General features: G+C 48.8%; 1 protein-coding gene across 5 annotated transcripts in view; it reads right to left on the bottom strand.

Moving 5' to 3' along the window:
* PC (pyruvate carboxylase) overlaps window positions 1–12,336 on the bottom strand; it is a 248,923-nt gene that overhangs the window by 125,573 nt on the left and 111,014 nt on the right. For all 5 annotated transcript variants that reach the window (XM_032804324.2, XM_075073286.1, XM_032804323.2 and 2 more), the window contains 4 exons: window positions 10,109–10,274; window positions 9,475–9,620; window positions 8,173–8,290; window positions 7,702–7,853 (listed from right to left, as the gene is read on the bottom strand). In XM_032804324.2, coding sequence (XP_032660215.1) covers window positions 7,702–7,853; window positions 8,173–8,290; window positions 9,475–9,620; window positions 10,109–10,274 — 582 coding nt within the window. The remainder of the gene's footprint in view (window positions 1–7,701; window positions 7,854–8,172; window positions 8,291–9,474; window positions 9,621–10,108; window positions 10,275–12,336) is intronic.

The raw sequence follows: 12,336 nt of genomic DNA, 5'->3' as shown, positions 1-12,336 counted from the left end.
CCTTCTCGCTGACTAGCAAGGAGGGATGAGGCTGAAGTAGAAGGAACTGGACGAAAAGCGAAACATGATGAGGAATAAATAGAAGCCTGTTTTCAGAGGCCTGATCATGAAGCAGTCGGAGAGGCAAAAGGAAATCAGGGTGAGCAGCCATTTGCCTCAGAGACTTTAATCAAGCCACAGAGAAGAACTCATCAGCCAGGAAAGGCAGTTCTCAGCCGATTACACCAAGTGTGCTCTGTGCCCAGGGCAATGATGTCACACAGGCCAAGGGCTGCTCGGTGCCCTAACTGGTGTAGTTTAGAGGCCTCATCTGAGATTGCAGCTGTGCTGTACTAGGCACAGTGAAGGCCTTTGTAGCCTCCACTGGCTACACCCTGATCACCATCCAGGTCTGTGCGGTGCCCAGCACAATGGGGGGACCCTGATCTTGATTCATGTCTGTGCAGCACCTGGCACAATAGAGCCCCTGATCCCCCTCAGAGTCAGTGCAGAGCCCATTATTGGCAGTCGCCTTTAGTGCTCTTAGCAACCTCGATCCACCGTGTTCCAAGTGGCTCCGTTAGTTTGCTGTGCCCATAACAACCAGGAGCTCGTTTACAGAGCAGGAGCATCAACTCGTAAGTCCTGATTCCTGCCCTGTTATTTTATCCTGTCATTTGCGATTCATTGTCCCTGAAGGAAAATAACCCAGCAGGGCTTTCAATGTTGCTCAGATGCATCACTCCCAGGCAGAGATGTATGGAACCCACAGACTGTGTGCATCTGCTGGGCGCACACTGCCCCCTAGTGCCAGGCATCCTGCCGAGCAACTGCATTTGCACCCATGAGGCAGGAGGCACCCAGATAGCTATGCCAAGGAGGGAGTGGGGGGATGTGTCGGGAGGCCTGGAAGCTCCAGTGGCCCACTAGGGGCATTTGCTGCCTACTTCAATTAGATGGGAGAGTGGAGAGCGCAAACAGGAAATGACACTTGGGATCTTGATGAGATGCAGAATAACAGGGAAAAATCTGCTTTTTTGTGTCTTCAAGCCACCAGACCCCACGCCCCTCACCACCTGAGCTGGGAATAGATCCCACGAGTCCTGACTCCTAGCCCACCAAACCCGTGGCTTAAAGCAGATCACGGATTGGTTGCCACGAGGTTGCCAAGGAGTCTTGTACAGGTCCAGCTGCCAAAAAAGAGCGGGCGGCTGGAGGGGGAGACAATTAAACCCAGCAGCAGCTCTGCTTTGTCTTTTCATAATAAGAGATGGAGGTGGCACTGGTAATTTCAGGAGGGAAGCTTATGCTTATGCTCCCTCAGTGCATTTCATGGCTGCCTGCCTTCCAAAGTCATGTGGCGAGACTGTAAATCCCGAAGGGGACATTCTGATCAGCCACGAGATCCCTCTCCCCTCCCAGACTTGGGAGATAAGACCCAGGAGTCCTGACTCCCAGCCCCCCTGTTCTGACAATTAGACTCTACTCCCCTCCCAGAGATGGGGATAGAAGCCAGGAATCCTGACTCCCAGCCACCCTTTCTCTAGCCACGAGATTCCATCACCCACCAGAGCTGGGATAGAAACCAGGACTCCTGGCCCCATCCCCCTACTCTAACTACTAGACCCCACTGCCTTCCCAGAGCCAGGAATAGAAGGAGATCTGGCTGTCCATGAATGTTTCATACTGAGGGTGTCTATTTCAACAGCTGCTGCCCCAACTTGTCATGCCGTCAGTGAGTGGGAGGTGCACGGAGTTCGTTAGGAAGTCTGGTAATTACTCACTTCACAGAGGAACAATGGGACCCCAGTGCAGAGGGGCAAGGGACATGCTAAGACAACAGCTGCTAATGTCACCACTCAGAGCCGGCTGTCACAACGCTCCCGGTATCAGCACAAATCACTTCTCCCAGCGCAGGAGCCCTGGGCTCCTTCTGACAGCCCATGTTCCCAAAAAACAAAGCAGAGCTAAGGGTTGTAGAACCCCAGAGTTCTGTCTCCTGAGCCCCACCCCCCACTCTAATCATTAGCTCCCACTCCCCTCCCAGAGATGGGAATAAAATCAGCCCCCCTGTTTTAACCACTAGACTCCACTCCCCTCCCAGAGCTGGGACTAGAATCCAGGAGTCCTGACTCTCAGCCCGCCCTGCTCTAATCACTAGACCCCACTCCCCTCCCGGAGATGGGACTAGAACCCAGAAGTCCTGACTCTCAGCCTGCCCTGCTCTAACCACTAGACTCCCCTCCCCTCCCAGAGCTGGGACTAGAACTCAGGAGTCCGGACTCTCAGCCCCCCCCCAACCACTAGACTCCCCTCCCCTCCCAGAGATGGGAACAAAACCAGCCCCCCTGTTCTAACCACTAGACCCCACTCCCCTCCCGGAGATGGGACTAGAACCCAGGAGTCCTGACTCTCAGCCCCTGCTGTTCTAACCACTAGACACCACTCCCCTCTCAGAACTGGGACTAGAACCCAGGAGTCCTGACTCCCAGACTTTCTGCACACCCCTCCCCCCAGCCAGATTCTACCAAAACTGAGCATGTGTCACATCACTAGAGGTGGCCTGGAATTTTTCGAAAACCAGAATTTCCATTTTATGAGGAATTCTGCAATTTATTTATTTGTTCGTTCTGCGGTAAATTTTCAGAATTTCCCCCAGAACGAAAATCCTGCAACATTTGGACTTGAGGCCATCAAAATCAATTAATTTCCAGTTTATCGCTTCATTTTGTTTTTGCTCTTAAATGATATCAAAATATGAAATAGAGTATATTAGGCATTATTAAATGTAATATATATCAATAGATGACATAAGATAAAATATAATATGTATAAATACAATTTAAAAATTAACACTAAATTAGAATTAAATCCTAAATTAAAAACAAAAATTAAATAAATATTTTAATATAATAGCAAAGTCCAAAAAAACAGGCAGTGTTGCCTACTGGCTAAAGCACTGGCTTGGGACTCAGGACTTATAGGTTCTATGCCCAGCTCCGCCATGGGACTGGCCGAGTGACCTTGAGCAGGTCTTGTCCCCGCCCCGTGCCTCAGTTTACCCATCTGTAAAATGGAGATAATGCTACTGGCCTCCTTCGTAAAGTGCTTTGCGATCACGGGATTAAAAGCTGTAGTGAAGAGCTGAGGGTTGTTGTTAGTATAAACCAAATACACTGAAATATCAAAATGATAAAATTGAACCCAAGCACTAAGATTTTGCTGAAACTGACAGCTTGCTGCAAAACCAGTTGATTTCAGCTAAACCATATTTTCCAATGGAAAACCGTCCCATACAAAATTTTTTGAGCAACTGTGGGAGAAGGGATCATGATTGCTTCGACAGTCCTCCTGCATTGCTATGAGCACCTGGCATCTGTTTACCAGAGTGATTTGTCTGGATTTTGTTCAGGGTTTGTACAGAGCCTAGTGCCATGGGTCCTGCTCCAGGCCTCAGCACCTTCCCTTTCTAGTTTTTTGACAAAACACCAGAAGATTTCAACAGAAACTGCCTCCGGTGCTCACTGGACCATTAATGTTGATTTTCAATAAGTCTTGGAACAGTAGGAAAGTTCCGGAAGGCTGGAAGAAAGCTAATGTTGTGCCAATATATAAAAAGGGTAAATGGGATGACCCAGGTAATTATAGGCCTGTCAGTCTGACATCGATCCCGGGCGTGATAATGGAGCAGCTGATACGAGACTTGATTAATAAAGAATTGAAGGACGGAGCTGTAACTGGTGTCAATGACCAGGGGTTTATCGAAGACAGATCCTGTCAAACGAATGACATCTTTTTCTGAGGAAATTTACAAGTTTCCTTAATAAAGGTAAGAACGCTGATGTAATATCCTTAGACTTCTGTAAGGCATATGACTTGGTACCGTACAACATTGTGATTAAAAACCAAGGAAGGAATCATATGAACATGGCCCACACCAAATGGATTCATAGCTGACTAACTGATTGGCCTCAAAACGTAATTGTAAACAGGGAACCGTTATCAAACAGGAGTGTTCCTAGTGGAGTCCCACAGGGATCAGTTCTTGGCCCTACGCTATTTACCATTTTTATTGATAACCTGGGAGAAAACAAAATCATCACAGATCAAGTTTGCAGATGACACAAAAATGGGGGGAATGGTAAATAAGAAAGAAGGCAGGTCACCGATACAGAGTGATCTGGATCACTTGGCACGCCAGGCACAAGCAAACAACATGCTTTTTAATATGGCTAAATGTCAACGTATACATCTAGGAACAAAGAATGTAGGCCATACATACAGGATGGGGGACTCTATCCTGGGAAGCAGTGACTCCGCAAAAGATTTGGGGGTTGTGGTGGAGAATCAGCTGAACATGAGCTCCCAGTGCGACGCTGCGGCCATAAGAGTTAATGAGATCCTTGGATGCATAAGCAGGGCAATCGCAAGCAGGATTAGAAAGGTTGTTTTGCCTCTGTATTTGGCACTGGTGCAAGATCTGCTGGAAGCCTGGGTCCAGTTTGGGTATCCACAACTCCAGAAGGATGTGGATAAATCAGAGAGGGCTCAGAGAAGAGCCATGAGAATGATTAAAGGATTAGAGAACACACTTCACAGTGAGAGACTCAAAGAACTCAAGCTATATAGCTAACAAAGAGACGCTTGAGGGATGACTTGACCCCAGCCTGTAAGTACTTCCATGCGGAACAGAGATTAGATAATGGGTTCCTCAGCCTACAGCCAAAGGTCTAACACAACCCAAAGGTTGGAAGTTGAAGCTAGACAAATTTAGACTGGAATAAAGTGTCAATTTTTAAGAGTCATTATTCATTAGGAAAACTTATCAAGGGCTGGGGTAGATTTTCCATCACTGACAATTTTTTTAATCAAGATTGGATGTTTTTCCACAAGAAGATCTGCTCTAGGAATTCTTTTGGGGAAGGTCTCTGGCCTGTGTTCTCTACAGGTCAGACTATGATCACAATGTTCCCTGACAGCCTTGGACTCTGTGACTTTACAAAATGTTCATTTTGGAAAAAAAGGACATTTTGTGCTGAAAACATGTGATTCAAAATTTCATCCTGATCTTTTCTCTCTTTTGTGATGACACCTGCCTGAATCTGCAGGGAGCCTGAGCTGAACACCCTGAGGAAGAAGTGGTTCCGGGCATCCCAAGGGGTGTTAACTCCAACCCCACTGCTCTGGATGGGACAGATCTTAACTCCCAGTTTCCCTTGCTGCAGTCTGGATGCCACCCATTACGACTGCCAGGGGCAAGATGCCCCTGCCCCATCTCAGGCTGCTTGTTGGGACAAAGACCTCAGCCTTGCAGAAATCTGAATATGATTCACCACCATGAAGATGAAGCCTCAACCTGCTCCTGTCTCCTCTTTGACACAAGGCACCCTCAACCTCAACACACCCTATCCAGCTGCTGAAATCTGGCCCCTGCTTTAACCCCTAGGCTCTACTTCCCTTCCTGATCCAGGAATAAAACCTGGGGGTCCGGGTTCCCTGCCCCCCCATTGCTCTAACTACTAGACTCCATTCCCCTCCCAGAGCTAAGGAGAAAACCCTGGAGTCCTGACTCTTAGCTTCTTCTATTCTAACCCATTAGGCCCCACTCCCTCCCTACAGCTGGGAATAGAACCCAGGAGTCCTGATGCTTGGATAAGGTTCACGTTTAGCACACACCCACTGAGAAGTCCAAACTGTGCACATATGTGCGCACACACATACATTGGTACATGCACACAAAGCGAAATCCAAACTACACACACTCACACCAGCCTCATTATCTCCAGCAGGGAGCAACATCTCACACATGCACACACACTCAGAGCTCACTGCTCTGCTGGAGGCAGCTGACAGATTCCATTACCCCAGTTCCCCGCTGCAGTTAGTCTGGCTCAGAGCTGCAGTGATGCTTTACTAAACTGCAGAGCCTAGGAGCATCCCAGTAGGGTTCTCAGCAGACAGGGATTCAAGAGGTGTGTTCCCATACAGCAGAGCCAGTGGATTTAAGTTTGTACATTCCACCACCACCTCCTGCAGGAGGAAATCAGAGCTGTAGTGTTATTATTTGTATTATGGCAGCATGTGGAGACCCTTGACATTGGGTTAGTCCCTTCCCCGCTCACTGTCTCAGTTTCCCCTCCTTATTTTACTATTTAGACTGTGAGCTCTTTGGGGCAGGAGCTGTCACTCTGTGTCTGCTCAGTGCCTGGCAGTAAGGGCCCCCCAATATCAGCCAGTGTCTGTGCAGCACTCAGCACAACGGTGACCCCTATCCCAGTCGGGGTCTGTGCAGCGCCTGGCACAATGGGGTCCTGATCTCAGTCACGTCCTCTAGACGCTACCGTGATACACCTAATAATGAAGAGGATTCCCGGCCACATACCGTAGCCATGGAGGATGCAATCAGGCTGGCAAGTTGAGCCATCAAGTCCCCACGACCGAGATCAGGAGCCCTGGGAATGAACGCCAGCGGGCTTTGGCTCTGTCAAGATCCATCATTTTTAACACCCATCGGATTCAGCTGCTCCATCTCCAGTGCATCGGCAAAGGACTCGGCTACTGAATGTGGGTGACAGAGATGGACAGATGGGCCCCACCCCACAACATGGGCTCCCGAATTCAGAGAGCTGTCAGCATGGGCCGGTTCGAGACTAATGGACAAGGGCACTGAGCTGGGGGTCAGGGCTCTTGTTATTTGCCATTTGAATTGCAGTAGCGCCTAGCAGCCCTAGTCATGAACCAAGACCCCAGTGTGCTAAATGCACAGAACAAAAACAGTTTCTATCCCCTAAGAGCTTCCAGCCTAAGGATAAGGCAAGAGACAAGAGATGGATGGAACCAGATGGGCAAGTACAAGTAAACAGTGAGACAGTCCTGGGCAGCGCGATGGGCAGCGGGCTCAGCACATGAACAGCCTAACCATTGGCACGTTTTTTGTAGGCATCACAGCAAAGGAGAGTGTTGAGGAGGGCTCTGCAGGTGGACAACGAGGTGGCTTTGCAGACTTCTGGCTTCTATTCCCGGCTGAGTGGTGTCTAGTGGGTTAACACAGAGGGAAGGCCTAGACGTCAGGACTCCTACGTTCTATCCCTGGTTCTGGGAGGAGAGGGGGGTCTAGCAGTCAGAGCAAGGGGGTGGGGAATCAGGACTATCCTCAGCTCCGACAGTGACTTTGAGGGGAAACTGAGGCACAAAGAGGGGAAAAGCCCTGATGACCATCCACCTCTGCTCTAACCCCCATGCCCCACTCCCCTCCCAGAGCTGAACTCAGAAGTGTTGGCTCCCAGCCCAATGTCCTCGTCACTGGATTACACGCCCTCCCAAAGAAAGCTAATGTTTTGAGATGGAAAGGAAACAATTTTGTACCTCAAAAAGGGTCAGTGGTGAAACAGATGATACCAGAAAGTTAGCATAAGAACAGCCAAACTGGGTCAGACCAAAGGTCCATCTAGCCCAGTGTCCTGTCTTCTGACAGAGGCCAATGCCAGGTGCCCCAGAGGGAATGAACAGAACAGGGAATCATCAAGTGATCATCCCCTGTCGCCCATTTCCAGCTTCCAGGACTGCAAAGGCTCCTAATAAACAATTAAGCCACAATCACCCTTCCCCTAGTCCCAATCCACAGCCCCGTGCTCTGCACACACATAGCTCTGCCAATATCCCTCTATCCCAACCTGCAATCCCCCACTCTCCCAGCCCCAGGATCTCCAGGGTGGCTCGTACCTGCTTGGCCAGTCTGACAGCATCACTGGTGAGTTTGGTACGGAGCTGGGAGTCGAGGTGAGCCGCTGGGGCAATCTCCACGACCTTTTGGTGCCGCCTCTGGATGGAGCAGTCCCGCTCGTAAAGGTGCACCACATTCCCATACTTGTCCCCTGCAGAGAAGAGAAAGTCAATGCTGATCCCCTTCCAGGGACTGGGGACCCTCGGTCACGTGTAGAAGAGCCTCCAGGCAGGCAACACCCAGCCAGTGCTCCTCAGCCATGGGCTGGATCAGAGTCAGCACCCCCTAGAGGGGAAAGGCCCTGTGTTCCATTCCCTGCCCCTGTGAGCCAGCCAGTCCCCTCGTCCTGGGGCTGGATCAGAGCTGGTGCCACCTAGAGGGAAAAGACCCTGCATCCCATTCCCTGCACCCCCGAGTCAGCCAGTTCATCCTGGGCTGGGTTGGGCAAGCAAAGGGATATTAGGGCTCACCCAGAATCTGGACCTCAATGTGTCTTGGCTTCTCGATGAACTTCTCCACAAAGAGAGCCCCGTTCCCAAAAGCAGCCAGCGCCTCTGAGAATGCCCGGGTGTAATTCTCCTCCAGCTCCTGTAGACGGCAGAAAGGTGAGAAATTGAGTCAGCAGTGTGGCCTAGTGAATAGAGCATTTGACTAGGACTCAGGACTCCTAGGTTCTATTCTCAGCCTCTGGGAGAGGACTGTGGTCTGGTAGGCTGGGCTGCTGGCTAGGAGTCTGGGTTCTATTCCCAGTTTTCCCACTGACTTACTGGTGATCTAAGACTAAGGTTCTCATTGTCCCTTGTATTTCACAGAGACAGTCCCTGCCCTGAAAAGCTCAGAGTCTAAAAAGACACAGGGTGGGAGGGGAAATAGAGGCACCAAAAAGAAAAGAGACCTGCCCAAGCTCCACATCAGAACCAAGGATAGAACCCAGGCATCCTGCCTTCCACTCCAGCACCCATGCTCCCAATATAAAGGTAACGGAAGGTCCCTTCAGTCTAGGGCGACCAGACAGCAAGTGTGAAAAATTGGGACAGGGGGTGAGGGGTAATAGGAGCCTATACAAAAAAAAGCCCCAAATATCAGGATTGTCCCTATAAAATTGGGACATCTGGTCACCCTACTTCAGTCCCTGCTACCATCCACTGTGGAGCAAAGGGTAAAATTAGGGTACCTCTCTCTCTACTGTGCTATAGAGTGAGTCCTCCAGGCAGTGTAGAGATGTCATACTTCCTGTACACTCTTCATGCAGCCTCGGGGTTGCCTGGGGCTCACTTCAGGCTGGGAGCAGAGACAAAGCAACCCAGCACAGGGCTGGCACAGGCTGCAGCCTGAGCATACCAGGAAGTTTTTATCATATTTCTGTATATAGTTTCCATTCCCAGTAAAGGGTTTATCTTGAAACTGCACTAAGCTACCACATCTGTTTTCACCACCCAGCTGACCTCTAGGAAGGGAAATTAAAGAGATGTAGCTGTCCTCTGGCAAGGGGGTGCAGTGATGGCAGATGATACATGGGAGACAGCTCTGGAGCCCAGTGGTTTGGCAGAGACATAGGAAGCCAGCACTGTGGCTGGGAGGTTTTCATATGGGATGCACAGGAGAAGGCTCTTGCGCCATCAACGCGCCAGCCAATCAGATTAGCTGTACTTGCACCAGCCACAGGAACAGAAGCTGCAGATGCCACTGACGCACTCAGCCCCAGAAGCTGAGGCCAGGAAGACAGAAGGGTATTAAGGGCAGGTGTGTCTTTGCTCTGGAATCAATGGTACCTCATAGCTGCGCACGACCCTCATGCCCCTTCCGCCTCCGCCATACGCAGCTTTGAAGATGATAGGGAAGCCATACTTGTTGGAGAACTCATGGGCCTCATTGAGAGATGATATTGGGGAGTCAGTGCCCGGCACCACAGGGACCCCTAGGAGAGAGCAGATACAGGCATGTCATTCCCAGTTCCACCACTGACCTTGAGCAAATCCCGTCCCCACTCAGTGCCTCAGTTTCCTCTTCCACCCTTTGTCTAATTGGAACATGAGCTTTTCAGGGCAGGGACTGCCTCTCGCTGTATGGCTGTACACCACTCGTACAACAGGGGCCCTGCTTTCAGGTGAGGTCTATGCAGTGCCCACCACGACCGGGGTCCCGATCTCAGTTGGGGACTCTAGGCACAACTGGAATAAACTTAATGAGATTGGCTTGCCCCAGCCTACACAGTGAGGCATGAGCAGAGCCATGTGAAATGCAGCACCTCCAGCAACACAGTGCCCCCTAGTGCCACTCAGGGGTCAGCACTGCCTGCAAGGAAATGCAGCCCAGACTGCTCCTCCCACCCCATGCCCTACGGCACAGCAGCCCCTAGCACCACACTGGGGCCAGCACTGCCTGCAAAGGGAGAGCACCCCCTACCTGCAGAAATGGCGATGGCGCGGGCTTCTACCTTGTCACCCATCTTGCGTACCACCTCTGGGCTGGGGCCGATGAAGCGTACTCCAGCATCACAGCAAGCCTGGGCGAAGTCCGAGCGCTCAGACAGGAAGCCGTAGCCGGGGTGCACAGCATCCACTTCATTCTCCTAGGGACATAGACACAGGGACAGAGGCATTAGAAAAATTGTGCGTTGGCTCTTTAAAACCCACAGCCCTTCAAGTGCCCAGCAGATTAGGGAAACTGAGGCATGGAGACGGGCCAGTTGAATGTCAGAGGCAGGAACAGAACCCAGGAGTCCTGGCATCCAGTTCCTTGCGCTGTAACCTACCAAACCCCATTTCCTTCCCAGAGTCAGGAACAGAACTCCCAGCCAAACCCCCAATCCAATCTAATTTGTAATTATTAATTATAATTAGGGCTGTCCATTAATAGCAGTTAACTCAAGTGATTAATGCAAAACAAATTAACTACATAAAAAAATAGTCACAATCACTGTTTTAATCACACTAGAACACCAATTGAAATTTATTATCAATATTTTTGGATGATTTTCTATATTTTCAAATATATTGATTTCAATTACAACACAGAATACAAAGTGTACAGTGCTCATTTTACATTACAGCAGTGCCACGCGAATGCCTGTTCTCACTTTCAGGTGACATCGTAAATAAGAAGCACACAGCATTATGTCTCGTAAACCTAAACAAACTATTTGTCTTAGCAATTGGCTGAACAGAAATAGGACAGAGCGGACTTGTAGGCTCTAAAGTTTTACATTGTTTATATTAATTATTGGTAATTAATCAACATACAACAATAACAATTGTGTTATATCATAATTACACATATATGTAAAAAAAATTCTAATCTGTCAGTCGCACTTGCACCATTGAGATTAAGAACATAAGAAAAAAAGAACGGCCGTACCGGGTCAGACCAAAGGTCCATCTAGCCCAGTATCTGTCTACCGACAGTGGCCAATGCCAGGTGCCCCAGAGGGAGTGAAGCTAACAGGCAATGTTCAAGGGATCTCCCTCCTGCCATCCATCTCCATCCTCTGATGAACAGAGGCTAGGGATACCATTCTTTACCCTTCCTGGCTAATAGCCATTTATGGACTTAGCCACCATGAATTTATCCAGTTCCCTTTTAAACACTGTTATAGTCCCAACCTTCAGAACCTCCTCAGGTAAGGAGTTCCACAAGTTGACTGTGCGCTGTGGTGAGGAAGAACTTCCTTTTTATTTGTATTTAAGGACCTCTACCTATTAGAGTTAATTTGTGGACCATAGTTTCATGATAAGGGAAGAATACGTGAAATAATTTCCTTACCGCATTTCTTACATTCACTCATGATTTTATATACCTCTAGTCATAGCCCCCCTTAGTCTCCTCTTTTCCAAGCTGAAGAGCTAGCCTCTTAATCTTCCTCGTATGGGACCCTCTCCAAACCCCTAATCATTTAGTTGCCCGTTTCTGAACTTCTAGTACTAGAATATCTTTTGAGGTGAGCAGAGACCACATCTGTACACAGTATTTGAGAGTGGCGTACCATGGATTTATATAGGGCAATAAGATATCTCAGTCTTATCTCTATCCCCTTTTTAATGATTCCTAACATTTCGTTTGCTTTTGACCACCTCTGCACACTGCGTGGGACTCTCAGAAAACTATCCCAATGATGCCAAGATCTTTTTCCTGACTCGTTGTAGCAAAGTAGCCCCCATCATATTGTATGTATAGTTGGGTTATTTTCCAACGTGCATCACTTTAACTATTATTCACATTAAATGTCATTTGCCATTTTGTGCCCAATCACTTAGTTTTGTGAGATTTTTGAAGTTCTTCACATCTGCTTGGCTTAACTATCTTGGTAGTTTAGTATCATCTGCAAACTTTGCCACCTCACTGTTTACCCTCTTCTCCAGATCATTATGAATAAATGAATAGGATTGGTCCAGGACTGACCCTGGGGAACACCACTAGTTACCCTCTCCATTCTGAATTTACCATTAATTCCTACCCTTTGTTCCCTGTCTTTTAACCAGTTCTCAATCCATGAAAGGAACCTTCCCTTTATCATGACAAGCTTAATTTACGTAAGAGCTCTTGGTGAGGGACCTTGTCAAAAGGCTTTTCTGGAAATCTAAGTACACTAGTCCACTGGATCCCTCTTGTCCACGTTTGTTGACCCTTCAAAGAAC

This window comes from Chelonoidis abingdonii, chromosome 17, assembly GCF_003597395.2.
Source record: "Chelonoidis abingdonii isolate Lonesome George chromosome 17, CheloAbing_2.0, whole genome shotgun sequence".
Classification (NCBI taxonomy): Eukaryota; Metazoa; Chordata; order Testudines; family Testudinidae; genus Chelonoidis; species Chelonoidis abingdonii.
The sequence above is the reverse complement of the archived record's forward strand: the minus strand, read 5'-3'. Positions and strand labels throughout refer to the sequence as shown.